The sequence below is a fragment of the Dipodomys merriami genome, unplaced genomic scaffold (assembly GCF_024711535.1).
Source record: "Dipodomys merriami isolate MVZ:Mamm:240054 unplaced genomic scaffold, mDipMer1.0.p SCAF_2, whole genome shotgun sequence".
Taxonomy (NCBI): Eukaryota; Metazoa; Chordata; class Mammalia; order Rodentia; family Heteromyidae; genus Dipodomys; species Dipodomys merriami.
In genome coordinates this window covers 39,020,402-39,043,830 of record NW_027203381.1, presented here as the reverse complement: position 1 = coordinate 39,043,830, position 23,429 = coordinate 39,020,402, and the positions used below count along the sequence as shown (strand labels likewise).

General features: G+C 42.2%; 1 protein-coding gene across 2 annotated transcripts in view; it reads left to right on the top strand.

Moving 5' to 3' along the window:
- Nucleotides 1-9,746: 9,746 nt before the first annotated feature.
- Nucleotides 9,747-23,429, top strand: part of Lama3 (laminin subunit alpha 3) — a 221,658-nt gene continuing 207,975 nt past the window's right edge. For both annotated transcript variants that reach the window (XM_070029434.1, XM_070029433.1), the window contains exon 1: nucleotides 9,747-10,049. In XM_070029434.1, coding sequence (XP_069885535.1) covers nucleotides 9,747-10,049 — 303 coding nt within the window. The remainder of the gene's footprint in view (nucleotides 10,050-23,429) is intronic.

Genomic DNA, 23,429 nt, shown 5'->3' with positions numbered 1-23,429 from the left:
ATTCAACTATAGCAGGTAGGTTCAGCAGGTAGTTGAATACTTGTGCTAAATTGTACAGATAGTAATAGCATTTGGAATAGCAAATCCTCCCAGATATGAGGCAGATATGATGAACAGGGAAGGAAGAACACTGTTTCTGCTCTAGGCCCTGCAGCTGCTTTTGTTCTGCAAATAGTTATTATAGACTTACCTGTGTGCCAGACATTCTACTGGGATGCAAAACGAATTAAACTTGGTGCCTTCCCAAAAGAAACTAATAGTTTAATAAGGGGCAGATACAAGTGCTGCATTAGAGGTGTGAATATATTCTGTGCAAGCACAGTGGCAGGAATGGCCAACTGAAGGCAAGTGTTGTATTTAGGATGATGCAGGGAAAGCCTGCTGTATTGTCAGGGTTCTCCAGAGAAATAGAACCAAATGGACACACACGATACAATCATGCACTTATGAAGCCAAGAAGTCCTTCCATATACATACCATCATCTGGAGAACAAAGGAATTTGATGTGTACTTTGATCCAAGTCTGAAGGTCTCAGAGGCAGAGAAGTTATGTAACTGTTAGGTAAAGGTGAAGGCCTGAGAATGGAATGGAAGTGGTGTGGGGATCACGTGCTGGGGTAAATTCCAGAATCTGAAAGCGGGAGCACTAAGAGCTCTGATAGCTGAGGGCAAGTGAAGATGGATGCCAGCTCATAGCAAATATCTTTCCTTTCTTCTCTTCTCTCTTCCTCTTCTTTCCCTTCTTCTCTCCCTCCTTTGTTCCTTCCTCTTACCACTCCATAGCTCAGATTGGCTTTGAACTCACAGTCCTTCTGTCTCTTCCTCCTAAGTTCTGGACTACTGATATGTACCATGCCTGGATTCAAATTCACTCTTTCATTGCCCTTTTGTGGGCAGATCTTTCTTCTCGGGCTACTGATTCAAATACTGATTTCTGTTGGAGTATCCTTGTAAACACACCCTAAAATAATGTTTACTGAGCATCTAGTGTCCTTTAACCTAGCAGACATATAACATTAACCATTACCAAGTAAAGCAAGAATAAATAAACTGGAGTGCTACAGATGGCTAAGTGGAAATCGGCCCCCCCAAGCAGAAGGAATGGCCAACCTTGTGCAGTCATGGAAAATGGAATGGGAAACAGTTTGATAAGCCTAGAGAACGGAGTACAGTGAAGTGCAGTGAATAAAGGAGATAGGATAGAAAAGAAGGCTAAGACCAACTTAAGAATTGTCCTATTAAGGAGTTGAGACTTTGGCTTAAGTGGTAGAAAATATTAAATGGTGGTAAGTAGAGACACAATCAAGTTTATATTCCAAAACAGCACTGCCCAGCAGAACTCTCAGCAATAATGAAAATGTTCTATAGGCTTTTCTATTGTATGTGATGACTCATAGCCACATGAGACTATTGAGCACTTGAAATGTGGTCAGCATGTGTGAGGACCTCATCTTTATATTTAAATCTAGATTCCAGAAGGTGACTCTCAACTGCCATATGGGATAGCCTGACACCAGTGGGGAGGATGAATTGAATGAAGACAACAATGGACAAAGAGAGGAGACTTTGTAAGCATTTAATATGGATTCATATTAAAGGCCAAGAGAATAGAGTGAAAACTGACTTGGGGATTACTTCAGAACTAAAAGTAAGTAATACCAAATGAGTCTGGTATATTATTTGACACAATAAGTCAAGCTGATGAAAGAAGAAAATGAATACTTAGGAGTACTACTAAGTATTAGGAAGCAGGATCCAAATCTGAGGCTATGGTAAAAGCTTTACATTATGGGTTGGGTTGACATGGGAGGGCAGTAGGAAATTATGGTAAGAACTTCATCTGGAATCTAATTACTGGAATCTTCCATTAATGTGCAAGATGTATTGTAGTGATTCAGGGATTCAGGCTTCTTGTATTTTTATGGATCTGTTATTTTCTAAGAACTTGGAAGTCTTTGCCTCCAGGCAAGGGAAGTGATGAAACAGGAAGGATCACAAAAGAGGCTTTTAATGAGCTGCTTCTGATCACCTTTCATTGGCTCAAAAGTCAGTCATTTGGCCCCACTTAGGTGATGTAGAGTTGGGAAATGTAGTCGTAGGGCAGGGAGCTGTTTCTCAGGAATAACTTTATGGGGCACTAGTCCTTCATGGATATATCATTGCTTCTGTCCCATTCACATCTCTTCTCATCTCTTTAAGCCAACAAATGTGGTATATCCATACTTTCCAGTTGTTTTTATTATACCCAGAGCAACCATATTCTGGCTATCTAACCACCCACCTCAAAATCCCCTTTGAATTGACTTCTATAGAAAATCACATGGAGGAGAGAAAGAATTAACTCTACAAAAGTGTATAAAAGAGTAAAAGTGAATAGAAATGGCCAAGTTTTGTCTATATTGTCCTCAATTTGAAGTAAGCACGCTCCCTGGCCTGTGAACTTATTAGCATTAAGAGTGTTGTTAAAGAACTTTATATAGTGAATACTTCAGTGATTGCATGGTCTACAAAGTGGTTCCTTAGCCCTTCAGTCTAGGGCCCAAGTGAAGCTAATATAATCTGAATATTGAAAAATATTTAGCAACCTACTACTCTGTGTAGGTTACTTCCATGGTGATTGAAAAGGATATAAGACAAATACCCTTGGGACAGCACCTGTCCTTAGAGTCTACAGCATTTACTGTTGAATGTCTAGTTAAATACCTGAGACAAAGTTTCACATTGACTCACAGTTTCAGAAGGTTTCCATCCATAGTCACTTGGGCCTGTGACAGCAAAGTCCATCATAGTGGGAACACATGACAAGAGGAAGCTTGCTCACTTCATGGTGGCCTGAAAGCAATGAGACATGAAAGGGCCAGAGGACCCAAGGTCTCTTTCAAGGATACACCCAATGTCTGAACTACCTATTAGGCTCTGTGTTTTAAGTTTTACCACTCCCCAATGAAGACTAAAGCTTTACCACATGGAGTAGCCCTTTTGGGATGTGCTCCAGCTCCAATCTCTAGCATAACTCTTTATTGAATCTGCTTGGCATATTCCTATGAAAATGCATGCCGATGGAGTGATTTAATCTGGGCCTAGAAGGAAAGTACCGGGTGGATGAACATTTGATGATGATATATTTTCCCTTTGCCTCTTTGGACATAGAGACTATTTGGTGTGGGATCCAATTCTTTAAACTTAGGGTGACCCAAAGTGCAAATGATGCAATAGTATATTTTAGAAGCCGTTTTCTCTTTTTCACTTCAAGTCTCTGCCAGATTAATTACTAATTTTGTGCCAAGTGAATAAAAGCTCCATCCTTAAAAATCCCCCATGAGCCCAAGCTGGTTGGTTTTATTAGTCATCTCCTTATTTTTCCTCAACCACAAAAGGAGAAAAATAGTTTTCATTTACTTACCCAGCATGGTACCTCTAAGCTGATAGGAAAAATGTCATTGTTAAGTAAAGATGCTCTTTACTTGAGGGTTGGGAGGAAATGGAGGTGGAATGATGGAAGGGATGACATTTATCAAGATAACTTGAGTTATGGGATTGTAACTTTTTTGTACAACTAGTTAATTAAAAAAAAGCTATTATTACTTGGGTGTGGACTTCTTTCATCCTAGAACTATACTTAGAATAGCAAACACATAGGCTAGAAATAAAGGAATTCCTCTTAATAACAAATGTATAAAATAACCATCTCTGCCCAACTATGTATTTCTCATACAGGCAAAAGTGGAGTGTGTGAAAAAAAATTCATGCAATTGGAATGTGAATTCTTCATAGGGTCTTTGGCAGAACTAACTACCAGGGAGTGCCCTAATGGGAGGTGCCATTGTCAAGGTTCCAACCAAAGCTGGAATCTGCCTTCAGTGAGCAAAATGCTGACACAACAGGTCAAGTTTTCCTCTCTGCTTTGGTCAACATGGAGGATCCGAATTCTGATCAACCAGATACTGACCATGTACCAAGTGAATATCACTGCTTCACAAGAAGACTTAGAGCTCTGGAGCAGGGAGGCCCACACCTGTAAGGGAGTAGAGAGCAGTATGCTAGAATCCCAGGCAGGCACACTGCTGGATTGTAGATATGACTTCATGGTAATGAGGACTTGGCTAAATCCCTTAATCTTGACTTTCTTATCTATAAACAAAAACAAATGATATTGTATTTTTGTTTCCTGATGCCTAGAAATCTAAGGGAAAGTCTCATTTTTTTCAGTCATCAATAGCAACGCTGCCTTTATTTGAGAGTGAGGTCCACTTTCTTTACTATGAGATGGGAATAATTTCAGCTAAGCATGGTCATGCCCATGATAATTTTGTGCTTACATTGTGCAGTTAGGCAGATATTTAATATGAAAAATATTTTCTAAGAAATACAGTTGGTGAAATTCTTTCAAAGCAGGACACAAAAGAGTGAAAATTTTTTAAATGATAAAATACTTTCCATCTTTGAGTTTCAGTGGAGCTAACCAATTGGACAGCAGAGTTTACTTACTGTCTATTTATCATTGGAGGCTAAGGTATATAGTAGAAGTTCTTTCAGTTTTCCTGTTTAACAATATTTGTGATCCACCCACTGTTATTGGTCTAGAATGATGCCATTGTTTTCTCTGTAAAGTGACAATGTAAGGGGAAAAGTTTCACAACCTGATCATGAAGTGAAACCTAACCAATAGAAAGTGGTTGTAGTTTAACAATACAACTGAAAGAAGACTAGTTATGAACAAGACCCAGGATCTTTGATTCCAGTTCATAGTTCTAGGAGGATGTGGGAAAGTTGCCATAATGAGGAGAGGGCAGGAAGAGGAGGAGAAAACTTACGCTTGAGTTAAAGGGACATCATCAGTGGTGAGCATACTGTTAGGCCAATCACTATATTCAAGCAACATAACTCTACCTGAGAGGTAAAGATAGGGAGGATTGTGGTTTGAGGCCAGCCAGAGCATGAAGTTTAAGGGATAGCATCTCAACCAATGAAAAGCTGGGTTTGGTGGCATAGCTATTATCCTAGCTATACAGGAAACACAAATAGGAAGATCCAGGAATAGGTTATCCTGGAGAATACCTGCAAGACCCTACCTCAAAAATAAATTAAAAATATATAATGCCAAAACAGGGCTGGGAAGGTGGCTCAGTGGTAGAGCGCTTGCCTTGCATGCCTGAGGCCCTGGGTTCGATTCCTCAGCAAAAAGAAAAACAGCCAGAAGTGGCACTGTGGCTGAAGTGGTAGAGCTCTAGCCTTGAGCTGAAGAGCTGAGGGACAGTGCCCAGGCCCAGAGTTCAGGCATGACCGGACCCCCCCCCCAAAAAAAAGGGCTGGTACATGGTGCAAGTGGTAGAGGAGCCGACCTAGCAAGCACAAGGCCCTGAGTTCAAACCTCAGTACCAACCAACCAATTAACCAACCACCAGGATCAAAAAAAGGCCCTACCCAACCAGGTTCCTATACCTAGGGAAATTCTTTTCAATGTGCAACAATGGTATAGCACCTTACGTTTCCATCTCAGGCTCTAAAGGCCATAGAATTGCATGAGTCACTTCTGAAGAATTGGGATGCCAGCCAAACCCCCAATTCACTTGTGCTGATGTGGTTTTGTTTTCACCCAACTATGCATGTTTATCTCACCATCCTTTTAGGACTAAGTAAACCAGCAGCAACTCTTGTTTGTGCTCAGGACATACCTATAGTGGGCAAAAACCAGATGGCCCTCATTTAAATAAACTTTTTCCTTCTCTCCCCTCACATTCCTCCTAGGAGCACAAATTAGAAGCCAGAAGTCCTGTGTCCAGCTGGCTGTATTGGTGCCCATCGATATTCCCAGCTACTGGGGAGACTAAGGCAGGAAGATCACTTGAGTCTAGTGAGATACTATATCAAAGAAAAATAACAAAGAAAAATCAAAAAGGAAATAAAGTCCTGGGTCCATCTTATTATGCCTATTTTTACTTTGTAACAAGGGCATATCACTTAATTTCTTTAAGCGTTATCTTTCTATATTCACACCTAACAACATCTTATTTAAAAACACAAGTGTTCCCTGCATTTGTGGCACTAGTGTTTACAACCTGCTCATGGTTACTTAATTTAAACTTCAAAATAGCCTTTTCCCTTCTACTCCCCATCCCAAATCTAGTTTTCATTATTTCTACTATATCTCCAGTATTCAAGCCTGTGCCAGGTAAGTGGTCCTTGGGTGTTTGTTCTATATTCAACATCTTTAAAGAGAGAGAGAGAGAGAGAGAGAGAGAGAGAGAGAGAGAGAGAGAGAGAGAGAGAGAGACAGAGACAGAGAGACAGAGAGACAGAGAGACAGAGAGACAGAGAGACAGAGAGAGAGAGACAACTTTACTAACAAATACTAACTTTAGATAAGTAGCTTTTATCTGATTATCTTTAAAGCTGCCCTTAGTAGGCAAACCCAAATACAATAGTATGACACCACTAGGTTATTTTTAAATTTAATGTTGACAAGGTTAGATTACTAATATTTCATATGTTCTGACTAGGGAATCCAATAAAATATGTTTAGGTCACCACAATGACACATAGTGTCATAATACAAGGGGATAAATTGTATGTTGTGCTGTTAAATGTTGCCTTGTGTAATGAAATACAAAGTGCTGTGAGAACAAAGCCTTGATTGCATCTGAAGATTGTTAGCTCTGCTTTCAAAGTTTCTGACATCATCAGAACATCTCAGCAAACTGACCTAGCAGTATAGTTAGTTAGTGGTCTGGACAGAGAACAAACTTGACAATCATATTCATCTATTAGTAAAATAACCTTGAAATCTTAGCCATCTGTGGTATGGCTTTTTTCAAAACATCTCTTGTGTGGAAAGATTTTTAAAAGTATATAAGATCTTTTTCACTTTTTCTTTGTGGCACCAGGGTCTGAACTTGGGGCCTCTTGCTAGGCAGGTACTCTTGAGGCAGGATAATTTAGGAAAAATGAGGCCTGGTGAAGGCAATTCAGAAATTAGGTAGTTAAAAACAGAAGCCCCATCTATGTGCCAAAGAAAAGCAACAGGATGCATTCCTTCCTGAGAAATGCATTTCCCACCCCAAGAACTAACATTTGTTTGGCAGGATGTATCCCTTCCTGAGAGAAATGCTCCCTCAAAACACAAGCAACCTTCTACCCAAAATGTAGACATCAGGATGCCTTCCTTACGGCAGGATGCATTCTTACCTGGAAAAAATGCCCCAAACATCTAGAAACTCAGAAAGTATAACATCAGGAGTGAATAGAGCAAAGATAAACTCCTATCTTTTTCTATCTTTGAGTCAGCCCCCCTGCCTTAACCATATAAATACCTCTGATAGACAAAGAGCTGTCCTCTCCCTTTCAAGAGCACCAACACACTGTTAGAGTGTCTTTGCTTTTCTGCTTGCCTTTTTGTTTGCTTGCTTGCTTGCTTACTCACTCAAAGCTCTGTCAAGTTTTCTTACCATTTTGGCTTGTACAGAAATTCTTATTCTGTGATCATAGTCAAGGACCCTAAGTGGAGAGTCCCTATTTTTAGAGGGGAACTTCACACACCTTTACCTGAATTGGGTGACACTCTTATCACTTGAGCCATACCTCCAGCCCTTTTTGCACTAGTTATTTCTCAGATAGGGTCTTGAGTTCTTTGCCAGTGTTGGCCTGGATCATGATCTTCCTACTTATGCCTGCTGTATTGCTAGGATGACATGTGTAGGACATTCTTTTTGTTGTTATTGTTAAGAGTGGGTCTGGATAACTTTCTCTGGCTATCCAAAACCACAATGTACCTGATCTCTGCCTTCCTAGTAGCTGGAATTACAGGCTTGAGCCACTGTGTCCAGCTCTTTCTTACTTTTTCCTTTTTTTAATTAAAAAAAATTCAAGTAGTTTTACAAAGGGATTGCTTTTCAATAAAGCAGTCTATGAATACAATGTTTCTTGATCAGTATCATCCCTTTCAACATTGTCACTTATTTCTCACTTTATCAATTATAGTAAGATTGAAAAAACACCCAGGGTAGGACTATTATAGGCATTCTATTTTACTTATTTTTTTGTTGCTGGTCATGGGGCTTGAACTCAAGACCTGGGCACTGTCCTGAGCTCTTTTGCTCAAGGGTAGCCTTCTCCACTTTAATCCACAACTGAACTTTTCTGGTGGTTAATTGGAAGTAAAGTCTTAGATTTTCTTGCCTGGGCTGGCCTTGAACTGCAATCCTCAGATCTCAGCCTCCTGAGTAGCTAGGATTAGAGGCATGAGACACTAGTGCCCGGTTTTTTAAAAAAACTATTACTGATTCAAAAGAAATATTTTATTATTGGAAATCATTTAAAGTATAGAGGAAAAAGAGAAGACAAGACCAAAAACATACCCCACCCCATCTCATCTTTACTTGTGCAGGAGTTATGGTTTAAAGTGGTAGATCGCTAACCTTGAGCAAAAATGCTCAGAGAGAGCACTCAGGCCCCAAGTTCAAGCCTTATGAAGAAAAGAAAAGAAAAAAAAAACTTGACTCGCTAATACATTCGTGTACTCTTTTTGCATTTAATCGTGTTTAGTTCTGCAAAGTTTACCAACAACTTTATTCAGATATAATTTACATATCATAAGTATAAAACACATGATTGAATGTGTGTGTGTTTAAGCATATTCAGAGTTACATAACCATCACCACTATCTGAGAACATTTTCATCACTCCCCTAAAAAAAAACCCCAAACCTGTTAGCAGTCACTCGTGTATTATACGTGGTCTTTGTATCTAGCTGTGTTTACTTGGCATTATATTTTCAAGGCTGATCCTTAGTTTTGCGTATGTCAGCTCTATTTCCGCTAGGATGCTTTAAGTGCCTCACTATTCTGGCTTGCAGGGTTGACTCCTCCTTTAATTGCTTCCATTCTGCTCCTTTTGGTGAGGTGATTACTCAGACCTAGCCATAGCCCCGAGGGCACACCCTCTGTCCTTAGACCAGCACGATAACTCCAGTAATTCGCTCAACATCTCAACAATTGAAGAGAGGGCATTTCCAAGATTTTTCACCGAGCTACCCTCCCGCTTGCCTAAGGACAGGCTATTGCCGGAGGTTTGCGTGCGGACATACATTTTCCCACTTCTCAATCAGGAAGCACCTTTAATCCCCGGCTTAGGCTGTGACTGTAGTGTTAGGATCCTAGGTGCCCAAGGTTGGTGAATGGACGCATCAATACTTGCTGGGAACAATGTATTTGACGCAATGTTCTGCAGGCATTGGCAATTTCCTGCAAGCCTCTCAGGTCAGGAGCTGGCGTCTCTGGCGTCTGGTCTGAGATCCTGAGTATTTCGAAAGGAAGATGGTTGGATTTCTTCCCCGGAGGTTGGAAGCCCCGGGTGGTCCCGGGGAGGGTCTCCCGGGTTTGGACCACTTGGGTGGGAGATCCCACCGCCCCGGGGAACACCTCCTGCCGTCCCAATCTGAAGGAAGTTTGCAGCCCGCACCAGGCTCCCGCAGAGCCCAGGTCAGCTGGCTCCAGGCGGGGCGCAGGCAGCTCCACATCCCGCGGAGCCCACCGCAGCTGCCGGTTCCCAAGCCCAGAATCCGCCCCCACGCGCCGGGCTCCGCGTGGAGCGAGGGGCGTGTCCCGGCGCCGCCCACTTCCCCGGGCTGCGCTGGCCCAGGCAGCCGCCGCGGGCAACGCGAGGCGCGAGCGCGCGCGGGGAGCGACGTGGTCCCGGAGGCGCCGGTGCCGCTCAGCCGCCGCGCAGTCGGGAGACTTGGGTGCTGCGGGATGGAAGCGGCCGCGCGGGTTCGGGGCTGGGCCCCGCGGCCAGTTCTGCTATGGTCACGGCCGCTGCCCTTGCTGCTGCTGCTGCTCTGCGTGCCCCTCTTGGGGAGCGCGGAGACTCGGGACCCCGCGCCCGCAGCCCGGCTCAGCCTGCACCCGCCCTACTTCAACTTGGCTCAGGCCGCGAAGATTTGGGCCACCGCCACCTGCGGGGAGCGGGGACCCGACGGCGGGCAGTCTCGCTCGGAACTGTACTGCAAGTTGGTGGGGGGCCCCACCGCCCAGGGCAGCGGCCACACCATCCAGGTACGTGACGCTCCCCGCGGAAAGCAGGGGTGGGGTTGGGGCGCACGCACGTACTCTCCCGCACGTGGGCCCAAGGGATCGGGTGACCCCCAAGAGACTGGGGCAGGGGCTGTCCCAGCTCTGGGCGGGTCGGGGACCCCGTGGGGTAGGCGCGGCGCCCCTGGAGCGGGTCTGGGGGAACCCAGCCCTGGCAGCGCGCCACCCGAGGCGGGGAGGGGCGAAGCGCGCTCGAGGGAAGGCTGTGGTCAGGTTTCAGCACGTCCCGGAGAAAGGTCTGGTGCGGAGTTGCAGTGATGTGACAACTGTCTTTCGGCCAAGAGGCAGGGGACCAGGCCGGGGGTGCCAGCCTCTTCTCCCCCAATCTCTCGCTCTCTTTTTGGAGAGGTTGGCAGCGGCTACCTTCTGGGGTGTATGTTAGAAGAGGACTTTTGTGTCCTATCAGTAGAGTCACTCTGGATGTCACAGAGAAGATTCGCAGCACCGGGTGGGCCTCGGTGGCCTGTGATCAGTGGGGCGAGGGAGTGGGGCTTTCTGATAGACTCAGAGTCCCTGGCCGCACACCCCTGGGGGAGATGACTGTGCCGTGCGGGCTTAGCGATTGTTAGGCTTGCCCACAAACCTGGCCACCTGCTGTAGGATGCACACCTGCGGGCGTGCCTGAGGCCGGGCAGCTCCACTGGAATCTAGGCCTGACCGAAATTCTCTACCACAAACCATGCTGTCAGGGAAAGTTGCCAGACTAGGGAGTAAGTTTGGAGCATGGGTGCCCAAAGTGCAAGATCAGCACCGGTGCCAGGCCCTGGTGCCTCACACTTGTCATCCTAGCTACTTAGGAGGCTGAGATCTGATGAGCTGGGTTCAAAGCCAGCCTGTGCAGAAAAGTCTCCGAGACATTCTTACAGCCAGTTAGCCGGCAAAACAAAAACAAAAACAAAAAATCCCCCCTTCCCAAGTGAAGGTGTGGCTCAAATGGTAGAGTGCCAGCCTGGAGTGAAAACGCTAAGGGAGAACATGAGGCCCTCAGTGGAAGGCTCCCATTATCTGCACACAAAAACAAGCAAAATTAAAAGGTCATCACTGGTGTCTTAAATTAGTGTGTTACTGTTTTCACCACATATTCTCATAAATGATACGTAGTTGAGCCTGCAATGCTTTACATAAATGCTTATTTATATATAAATTAGATGCACTTATGGCCACATTAATATACTGTGTGCCTTATGAAACATGTACCAATAGATTAAAAAATAATATAAAAGTGATAAAAATAAACTTCTAATTTTCTCTAACAGAAATTTGTTTTAGGGGGGAAAAAGTATTTTTGGCAGTACTAGGGATTGAACTCATAGCCTTGGGCTTGCAGGCTTCTATACTAAACCAGGCCCCTCTCACTCCCCTCCCCCTCTCCCTTGGTGGTTATTAATTTTTGGCAGTAGTGGGGTTGGAAATCAGAGGCCTTTACTAGTGATCTGCCATTTGAGTCACCCCTCTAGCTGCCTTTGTTATTTTTGAGGCAGGGCCTGGCTTTATGTCCCAGCTGGCCTTGCTGGCTCTTCTCCATTGGGATGGCAGGCATGAACCGCTGTGCCCAGAAGTTTTCTTTTTCTTATAGCTGTGTTAATAGACTTGCCCAGTCATTGATTGAGATAATAGTTTCTCAAACTTTTATATCTGTACTAGCCTAGAACTTCAGTCACCCAGTCTCCTCTTTCCAAGTGGCTAGCATTGCAGACTAGGTGAGAAATTACCCTGGAAGCCAGAGCATTTTTGGTTAGAAAATTGAATTTTCTCTAACAGAGGAAATGAAATAATTTGTTTTGTTAAATTATTTTGTTATTGTGTGCAACTATAGCTATTAAATAAATATACAAATGGTTAGAAAACAAAATTTTCTCTAACAGGAAATGAAATAATTTGTTAAATGATTTTGTTATTGTGTGACTATAACTATTAAATAAATATACAAATGTAATTGCATATATAATTCCTTTGAACAAGTTTAGCTTAGCACTCATAATTCAATAATTCAAATTTAATTAAATTAATTAATTAAAGAAAAATTTTTGAGGCAGTTTCATAGCCCAAGCTGACCTGGAACTTGAAATGCAATCAGGTTGTTTTCAAACTCAGTCCTCTTCCTCCTCCTCCTCCTCCTCCTCCTCCTCCTCCTCCTCCTCCTCCTCCTCCTCCTCCTCCTCCTCCTCCTCCTCCTCTTCTTCCTTCTTCCTCCTTCTTCCTCCTTTCTTCTTTTGCCAGTCCCGGGGCTTGAGCTTAGGGACAGGTATTCAGGGCCTAGGCATTGTTCCTGAGCTTCTTTTGCTCAAGACTAGAACTCTACCACTTGAGCCACAGGGCCACTTCTGGCCTTTTCTGTTTATGCGGTGCTGAGGAATCGAATCCAGGGCTTCATGCATGCTAGGCAAACACTTTACCACTCAGCCACATTCCCAGACCCTACCTCTGCTTCTTGAGTGCTGGGATTATACAGGTCCACTAATGAGCCTGGCTGAAGCTTATTTTATATTAGTGCTCATTAGTATAAAATACTTTTTAGGTGCAAAGTAGAAATGGGGAACTCTTGTCCAAAAACCATTAGCTCTCAAGGTGGTGAGAACAGAGCATTAAGCTAAGTGAGGAGCCCCAACAAGTGTACATAGTGTGACTGTGCATATGTCATGATGTCATGTCACCTTAGCTCAGTTCATCATGATACTCATTCTGCTACATCCTTCTCTTACTATAAAGTTGTTCCCATGAATTGGAGGTAAGTGTCTCATGGACTTTCCTGCCTGGGCTGGCTTTGACTGTGATCCTCAGATTTCAGCCTCCTAAATAGCTAGGATTGTAAGGCATGAGCCACTCTTGCCTGGCTTTCTAAAGGTTTTCAAAAGCAGAAACTTGGCCAGTGAATGCTCACTTTTCAAGTTGTTATTCATCACTTTCTACTAGGAAAAGTGCTATGGTTTAATGCTTTAACAATAAATTTTAAAAAGGCACTGTGAGTATTCTTTCGGAAAACACTAAAATATTTTAGAAAATTTTGTTTTCAGATTTTTTAAAGTGCGAATGGTTGATTTTAGAGTTATGTATGTCTAGCTTGTTAGTAAGAGGTGATAAAAAACATTTTCAAATATGTTTTTGCCAAGACATACTTTCTCTAGAATAGCATTTATTTTCTACATGTCCATACGACACTTATAATTTTATGAAACTGAGTTTATTGGTATCAGTATCAGGTAGTATATTTATGGAAGCTGCTTGTTATCCCAACAAAGGCAAAGTTACATTATGTAACTTATGTAACTCCTTTTTAAAAACTTTTGTGTGTATGTGTGTGTGCTGCTACTGGGGCTTTCTTACATGTAGAAAAGTACCTGGCAATCTACTATTTAAGCCATGACTCCAGTCTAGCATTTTTGCTGGTTAATTGGAGATAGAGTCTTGAAGACTTAGCCCAGGCATTTTTTTTTTTTTTGGGTCCAGTCGTGGGGCCTGAACTCTGGGTCTGGGCGCTGCCCCTCAGCTCTTCAACTCAAGGTGATTGCTCCACCACTTGAGCCACAGCACCACTTCCCGCTTTTTTTGTTTTTGCTTATGTGGTGCTGAGGAATCGAACCCAGGGCCTCATGCATGCAAGGCAGGCGCTCCACCACTGAGCCACCTTCCCAGCCCCAGCCTAGGCTTTTTTAAAACTGTGATCCTCTGGGGTCTCAGCCTCTTGAGTAGCTAGAATTACAGGTGTGAGCCACTAGTGCCTAGCTAAAAACATTTTTATTAGTATATCAATTATAGAAAATAATGTGTTTCCTTGTAACATTTTCATACATGCAAATAGTACACTTGGATCATATTCATTTCTTCATTACTCTTCTCCCTTCTCCTCTCCTCTTCTATTTCAGTAGTCCTTGTTCTATTTTTATATCTTTTCTCTTGATTCCACATACGAGAGAAAATGCATGACTTTTGTTTTCCTGAGTCTGGCTTGTTTTCCATAGCATGATAATTTCCATCCATTTCCCTGCAAACAACATGATTTATTCTTTTTTGGTTGCATAATACTCCACTGTGTGTATGTACCATATTTTCTTTATCCATTCATCTATTGATGAATGCCTAGGGTGTTTCTATAACTTGGCTATTGTGAATAATGTTAAAATAATAATTAAAAAAAAGATAACAGAGGTGTAGCTGTGGCTTAAGTGGTAGAATATCAGCTTTGAGCAGAAAAAGCCAAATGAGAGCACAGGGATCTGAGTTCAAGCTCCAGTACTAGGAAACACACACACACACACACACACACACACACACACACACATATGTATGTATGCATATATGAATATCTATATAATGTATGTATATTTATATATATTCCTTTCTTGTGATTAATTTTTAGTGTTATTATAAAGATGATGTACAGAGGGTTTACAACTACATAAGACACAATTACATAAATCTTTTTTGGACAATATAACTCTTTCCCAGTTTTCCCTTCCCAGCCCCACCCACAAGGTGCATATTTCATTTTCAGCCTTTTTTTGTTTTTAATATATATGTATGTATATATGTGTATGTATATGTATATATAAACATTTCTCTAACAGCAGCATAGGCAGCTCTAGATCAGCTAAATTTGGACAGCCTTTCTGTGCCTCTTCTCCTTTTCCTTTCTGCTATTCCCTTCCTCTGTTACTCAGTGGGGCCACTTTAGACCTGGCACTGGTGTGTTCAAATACCTACAGTCATTGGTTTCTCCTAGTCTCCATCTGTCTGATGCTAAACATCATTGTGCCCCCTTAGTCACCCAACTCGCTGAGAAGCTGTGTTCTGGCTGTTTGAATTCACAGGCTCTAAGAAGCTGGGAAGTGCTGCTCTGCTTCAAATCCTAATCTGCCATCTTGGTTCCTCCTCCCACATAACTCTAAGGTTAAAACCCTTTTAAGTATTTTACTGTGAGAACACAGTTAAGTCCTGCATAGTCAAGAAACTTTCATGGTCATTCTCCATTTTAGTACAGGCTGCAAGTCTCCTGCTGTTTAGGAGAACAGAACACATGTCCACTTGGCCAGTTACCCACAATCTACCACACAGCCTTCTCAGATGGTAGCCTGGTGGCTTGCCTTCTCCCCGGAGGACTGAGGACTTTGGGTAATATAGAATCATCTGACTTGGGGACTAGGTGAAGTCTCCTTTGTCAATCTGTTTATTAGCTATCAGTGCAACTGAGGTTTTATTTTTGAGTAAAATAAAGATAAACAGCAACTTTAATATTTCCTTCTTACATATTACTGGATTTCCTGGCATACACATTCAGCCTTGGGGGGAAATGTCCTAATTATGGGTAGACTAGAAGTGAGGAAGTCCTCATTGTTCTCTTCTTCCCCAGGTTTTCCCAGGAAGGGCCACCCTTGCTCTCCCTAACAAGTATTTTCAGTGATTTTTTAAAAAAAGATTCATACTACTGTTGTAGAGGCCCAGGAAAACCACCTTTCCTGTTCCAGTTGGGTTTCTAGAACAGATCATGACATAAGAGATCACACTCTTAGATAGAATAGGCAGTGGCTTTCTGGGTTCACTCGAGTGTAGTTACAGAAAGACTATGCTGTTACCTCCTATTCACCTCTGCAAATAAGGGCTGAACCAAAGCCTTGGTTAGCTGAGCTTTCTGGTTTCAGAGTTGAAGGCTAGGAAAGGGGCACTAACTGATGGCATAGAGGAGAACAGAGTGGTAGTTGAGTTCAGAAGCAGGTGACTAGATACTCCTTCTAATGCAGTATTGACAACATTTTGTACAGATTGGTCTTTCAGACCTGTGAGGGGTAAAGAGAGGTCATGTGGCTCAAGTGATAGAGTACCTGTCAACAAAGCAGAAGGTCATGAGTTTGAATCCCAGGTACTGTCCTCAAAAGGTGGAGCTGGGCGCTGGTGGCTCATACCTGTATTCCTAGCTACTCTGAAGGCTGAAATCTGAGCATCATGATTCTAAGCCAGCCCAGGCAAGAAATTATGTGAGATTCTTCAGTTCACCACCAAAAAGCTAGAAGTGAAGCTGTGGCTTACGTGGTAGAGTACCAGACATAAGTGAAAAATCTAAGGGGCAGCACCAGGTCCTGAGTTCAAGCCCTAGTATCCACATTAAAAAAAAAAAGATGGGTGGTAGGAGATATGTGGAGAAGGACAAAGAGATTATGATGAATGAAATGGTGATATTTGTGTTTATGGTGTAAAAAACATTCACTGTAGTTTCGCTGGACTTAAGATTCTCTGTAGCCAGGTGCCAGTGGCTCACACCTGTAATACTAGCTACTCAGGAGGCTGAGATTTGAGGATCACAGTGGTTCAAAGCTAGCCCAGGCAAGAAAGTCTGTGAGATTCTTATCTCCAATAAACCACCAGAAAATCGGAAATGACACTGTGGCTCAAGTGGTAGAGTGCTCACCTTGAGCTGAAGAACTTAGGGATAGTCCCAGTCCCAGAGTTCAAGCCCCACGACCGACAAAAAAAAAAAAAATTGGTTCTGGGATTCAGGGATTTTATCTATATTGTTCAGCTGTATAATCAGAGTTTAGAATCAAGTCTGAATCACTACAAATGCTCAGAAATTGTTGAATGAGGGGATAGCAGAAAGAAGATAACTTAAGGGCTATGAAAAGTTAACATAAAGGACAAATATTTAAAAACATACAGATTAATTCTGTTGGAAAGCAATTACAAATGAGAGAAGTCACAGTGCTTCAGGTTTGAGTGTTTGCTCACTTATAGAATCTGAAGATATTACATATGACAGGCAATGATAAAAATGGAAATGAAATGTAATCTAGAGTTTGGTTTAGGTTGGCATATACTGTACTTATAAGGGATGGAATGTATACTTTGCCAAGCATATAATCTTGATCTTGTACATTGATAATTGAACACATACTTTATACCTTCCTCTGTTGCATTGTGGTTTGCCTAAAGGGCTGTGTGTTTACCCTGATGGCACAGATAAGGAATTGTCCACACATGCTATGGCCAGGAGTGAGTGCTTGATAACTGCAAGTCACAAAGCTGTTTCTTGTAAGTTTGTGTAACTTGGATTCATGGTCAGAAACGGGAAACTCAATTTCACGAAAGCTCTGTGTGTAGGACTATTGTGAAAGAAAATCATTTGTTAACTTCAACAAGAGCTTTTTCCTTACTGATATGAAAATCTTGAGTTAGGGTTCCTAAGTTCCTTGATATTTTTATAGTAATTATTAATGAAAGGAGTTATTTTGAAACTCTAGACAAATGACTGCAATCAGAACCTTAAGTATAACTAATTGTGTGTGTGCGTGCGCGTGCGTGCGTGCATGTGCTAGTGTGCCAGTGTTGGGGCTTGAATTCAGGGATTGGGTGCTGTCCCTGAGCTTTTTTGCTCAATGCTAGCAGCTCTAACACTTGAGTCACTCTTCTTCCAACTCTTTTTGGTGGCTAATTGGGGATATGAGTCTTACCAACTTTCTTGCCTAGGCTGGCTTTGAGCTGTTATCCTCATATTTCAGCTTTCTGAGTAGTTAGGATTATAGGCATTAGCTTCTGGAGCTTGGCTAATTTATCTTATTTTTTATTTATTTATTTATTTTTTTGCCAGTCGTGGGGCTTAAACTCAGGGCCTGGACACTGCCCCTGAGATTCCATTGCATAAGGTTAGCACTCTACCACTTGAGCCACAGTGCCACTTCTGGCTTTTTCTGTTTATGTGGTACTGAGGCTTTATGCATGCTAGGGAAGCACTCTACCACTAAGCCATAGTCCCAGCCTTTATTTTACTTAAAAAAAGATATTCCTAATACTTTTTCCATGTTTGTAGGCATAAGCTAGAAAGGTTTAGTAACAGAAGTATACATATGAGCCAGGTGCCAGTGGCTCCTGCTTGTAATTCTACCTACTCAGAAGGCTGAGATCTGAAGATTGATATTTGGCCAGCCTGGATAGGAAAGCCTATGAGACTTTTATCTCCAGTTAAACTCCAAGAAGCTAGAAGTGGAGCTGTGCATCATGTGATTAAGTGTCATCCTTGAGCAGAAAAAGCTAATGGACAGCACCCAGACCCTAAGTTCAAGTCCTAGTACTGGCACCAAAACAAAATAAATGAAAACTCACATAGAAAATACATGGAGAAGACAAATCTATGAGTTTTTCCTTGGAGAACCAAGTTCATTCTCCAGCTAAGAAACAGGGTTCCCAGTAGCAATTTAAATGTGTCTCTCAGCAAATGGCAGATTCCTGGGAGCTTGTGGACTTACAGGGTTGCTGACAAAAAGCTACAACTACAATGTTCGGTATTTGACTATAATCAATTTTAATTTAGTCTCTGAATTACTATTTTCCTTTAGAGTCTGGATCATTTGAGAGAAAGAAACATTCAGACATAGCAAGAGGAGAAAACAAAGGCTATCATTTACTTCAGCCTTTTACTTATAAAATGATAGTACCTAAACCATCCCAGAAAGAAGTATCTCTGTTGTGTATCTTCAGTGTACATAAAAAAATGACATTTTTTCATAGCTTTAACAAAAACTATTTTGAAGCATGTGAATCATTTTTCTTCAGCATTATTGAAGCATGACTTAGATTACATAAAAGTAAAATGCATCCATTGCAAGTACGAATTCAGTACACTTTGTTAAATAAGTAGATTTGAGAAACTATCACAAGTTTTAGAACATTTCTTCTAGGCCCCAAAGTTCTCTCATAGCTGTTGCATTTCCACTCTGTACTTCTTGCTATTCTGCAGCAATCAATGATCTGCTTTGGTCTTGATAAATTTACTTTTCCCTGAAATGTCATATGAATGCCATCACACAATATGCAGTTCTTTGTGTCTGGCTTCTATTGCTTAGTGTAATGTTTTCAAGGGTTAATCATGTCGTTGCATAATTCAGTAGTTTGTTTCCTTTCATTGCTGAGTAGTGTTCTACCACCCCAGACTCTTATCTCCAATTAACCACTCAAAAACTAGAAGTGGTGCTGTGGCTTAAGTGGCAGAGTGCTAGCCTTGAGACACAGGGACAGCTCCCAGGCCTTGAATTTAAGCCCCACAACTGACAAAAAAAAAGTACACTCACTGGTTGATGGAGTTCCATTTGTGTGTGTGTGTGTGTGTGTGTGTGTGTGTGTGTGTGTGTGTGTGTGTGTGTGTGTGACTTCTGGAGGGTGAACTCAGGGCCTGGACACTGTCCTTTAGCTTTTTTGCACAAAGCTGGTGCCCTACCACTTGAATCATGTCTCCATTTTCAGCCATCACAGTATTTTATGAATAGAACTACCATTTGCTTGCTCATTTTAACAGATTAATAAGGAGTCTGCAGCCTAGAGAACTTGTCTAACATCACACCAGCTAGCGTGTGTAAAGCCAGGCTTCAAACCCAGGAGGTTTAGCTGCAGAGTTCATGCTCTTTCTTACCCACTGTGCCATTCCTCCATGGCTGAGCTAACTAGTCTTTCCACAGAGTTCCATTGCACACCTTACTAATTCCACTCATCAGCTTGGAGCAATTCATTTCATTCCTGCTTCCTTATTAGATCATGAGCTCTTTGAGGGTGGGACCGATTCCTCCTGCTCATGTCTGCAGCTCTTGTGGCAGCTTGCCTTAGGCAGCCTATACATGTTTTAGGAAGACACAGACAGTGAATAGTTCTTCTGTTAGTTGCAGCACTATTCACAATACCTATGACGTCGAAGCAGAATGAAAGTACATGAATGGACACTGACATAGAATTTCCCAGCCAGTGCAACTCCCTGATGGAAGTGTTTGATGGATATACCTGAATTTCAGCCAGCTGTGTTTTGGAAGACAGCTGTGGTCCTGAGAAGTTGAATTTCAAAGCAGAGGTGCCTGATGCAGTGGTTAAGTCCACTGCCAGAAACTGGAGGAGGCAACGAAGGAACCTTCCCTGAGAGTTTTCATAGTGAGAACAACCCTGCTGGCACTTGACTTTGGAATGAAAGCCGTCAGAACTGTGAGACAGTGAATTACTATTGTTCTGTGCCTCCCAGTTCGCATTACTTTCTATGGCAGCCCCCAGAAAAGAACACAGTAATGTTAACTTCAAATCAGCCGCCCACACTATTAGTGGGGGAAGAATGGTGAGGAGGAGGGAGACAGTCTAGTAACTAGTACCCTGCTTCTCTGCTGATGGCATGATGTTATTTTTACATATCCTTATATAACCCTTGCTGATACATGGCTTAAAGCACTTTATACAAATAGCTTCTTAAGCAGCATGGTAATTTATGAATTTAAGGAATGATTATTGTCTATCTCCCATACATATAGTCTATATATGAGAGGGTGGAGGATAGAGGAGGGGGGTCACTATCTGGATGGCACTAGGAACTTTGTTGTTTGAGATTTTGCAATCTGGTAACTCCTCATGTGGTCCCTAAACACACATAGGAGGACTCTTGGCTAAATAAATCCTTAGGGACTATTTACATCAGGAATCAGTTTTAACATATGAAGAGACCATTAGTGTGATATAAAATAAAGATTGTGTTTGTGCATGACCCTTGGAGTGTGGTCAGAAGAAATTTCTAGTTCAATTGGGTATGTGTTGTTGCACATTGTTGGTTTGGAGGATGTTAGACCACTACAACCTTTCAACAGTGCCTAGACACCAATAGCATGGGTGTTTTGTATTTCCTCTGTCATTATCCAGCATCTTTCATGTGAGCAAAATTAGTATAACATGTTCTGTTCATTGTAGCACTAGTCACAATAGCCACAATAAAGAAACAGCTTAAATGTCCAGTGGCAAATTGTGAAGCACAGGCACAGACACACATATATTACTGGACTTAGAAAAGAAACCCTACCGTTTGTCATAATATGGATGAATCTGGAGGGCATTAAGATAAACTAGACTCAGAAAGGAAAAATACTATGCGAATTCACTTACCTATAGAACTAGAATAGCATACACATGGAAACACAGACTAGAGTGTGCTTATCTGGGATGCATGGTTGGAGAAATGTAGAGCTGTTGGCCAAAGGTTGTGAAGTTTCAGTTGGTAGGATGACTCGCACAGGGATCCAAGGACAATGTGAGGACTTCAATTAATAATACTGCATTATATACTGGAAAATTGAAAAGAGAGATTTCAGGTGTTGACAAGATGGATGTTAATTTTCTTGATTGCTGTATGATCTTACTATGTATATCAAAACATCATGTTGCATATATATATATGAAATATATATATGAAAGCGAGGTATGGGCTGGGAAGGTGGCTCAGTGGCAGAGTGCTTGCCTTGAATGCATGAGGCCCTGGGTTCAATTCCTTAGCACCACATAAGCAGGAAAAGCTGGAAGTGGTGTTTGTGGCTCAAGTGGTAGATCACTCACCTTGAGCTGAAGAGCTGAGGGACAGTGCCCAGGCCCAGAATTCAGGCCCCATGACCAACAACAACAACAACAACAACAACAAAAGCAAGTTATATTTTATGTAATTGTGTGTGTGTGTGTGTGTGTGTGTGTGTGTGTGTCTGAAAAGAAGGGCAATATCAAGTGCCACCTGAGTGTTGGATGTGGAAGAGTAAAGGTGGTCTTGCCTCTACATTTGCCTCTACATTGCCTCTACATTTGCATAGAGCCTACTGGTTGGATGATCACTGGTAGCCTGGGATCCATATTTGCATAAAGCCTACCGGTTGGATGAGTCCTAACTACCATTGAGGACTCTGGAACTTGCATCAGGGAGAGAAACGTTGGAGCTGGGAGTGGAAGGGCTTTATTCCCTGTGTCCTGGGATTAGCTGCACAGACACTAAATATTGAAGAGCATTTATGTGCATGGAAGACATTGATATCTATCCAAGGTAGTTTGCATAGTGATTTGATGGGGAGAGGAATATTTTGGACTTATATTTTCTTTCCTCTCTCATGTTTTCAAATGATTTCACATGAAGAGATTATCAATTAATTTATTAGTTAATGTTTTAAATACTACTAAATGAATGCTTTTTGTTTATATTTATTTATTTATTTATTGGTCGTGGGGCTTGAACTCTAGGCCTGGGCACTGTCCCTCAGCTCTTTAGCTCAAGGCAAGTGCTCTACCACTTGAGCCACAGTGCCATTTCCTGTTTTCTGGTGGTTTATTGGAAATAAGAGTCTCATGGATTTTCTTGCCCAGGCTGGTTTTGAACTGAGATCCTCAGATCTCAACCTTCTGAGTATCTAGGATTACAGGTGTGAGCCACCAGCGCTTTTGTTTATTTTTGCTGGTACTTGAACTCTGGTCCTTATCCTGTCACTAAGCTTTTTTACACACAACTAGCACTCTACCACTTGAACAATGCCTCCAGTTCTGGCTTCCTTTGTACCTGTTATGATAGGTACTTACTACCACACCCTGTGTTTTCTGTTGAGATGAGATATCATGAACTTTTTGCCTGAGCTGCCTGTCCTCAAGCTGTGATCCTCTTGATGCCCCCTGGAGATCTAGAATTACATACACATCTGAGCCACCATATTCTCCTTGTGGTGTCTCACATTTTTGCCTGACCTCAGACTATGATCCTTCTACATATTCCATCTGTGTAGCTAGAATCACAGGCATGAACCATCATATCAGTCATACTCATTGAGATGGAGTCTTACTACTTTTAGCCCAGGCTGGCCTAGAACAGTGATCTTCCTGATCTCTGCCTCCTGAGTAGCTAGGATTACAGGCCTGAGCCATCATGCCTGGCCTTATTTTCTTGGACATTCTGAAGAGTGAAATGGAATTTCAATGTAGTTCTCTTATGCATTTCCTGGTAGCTAAGACGTTGAATTTTTTTCATTTATTTATTGAAGAGGAAAGGCAGATGTATGGGCACAGATGCTTTAAGGAGCACTGAGGAGTGAGGAGAATACATAGAATGATTTCTATTAAGAGTGACAACTGTATAACTGGAGATAGTACATGACTCTCAGTTGTCTATGGATGGAGAATCCTAAATACATCTTCCTTTTACCTGGCTGAGACAGATTCAAAGGCAGGCATTGACCAGCAACAGGACATGTTCTTTGGCCAGGCTCAGTTTCTGAGTTGCCATCAGATTTGGGTGCTGCATTTGTGCGTGCATGCACACACATACATAAGTACTTGGGATTGAACCTAAGGCTTTGTGCTTACTAGGCAAGTGTTGTATCACTTAAGCCATGGTCCCAGTCTTTTGATTTACTTATTATTTTTATATTCGGTTGTTTTAGGGTTTGAACTTGGCTTTGTACTTCTAGGCTTTGTACTTCTAGTATTCCACCACTGGGCCAGGTGTTCCACTACTCCAGCCCTTTTATTTTGTTTTTGAGTTAGAGTCTCACTAACTTTCACCGGGCTGGCCTCCAATATGTGAGCCTCTTTCCTTGG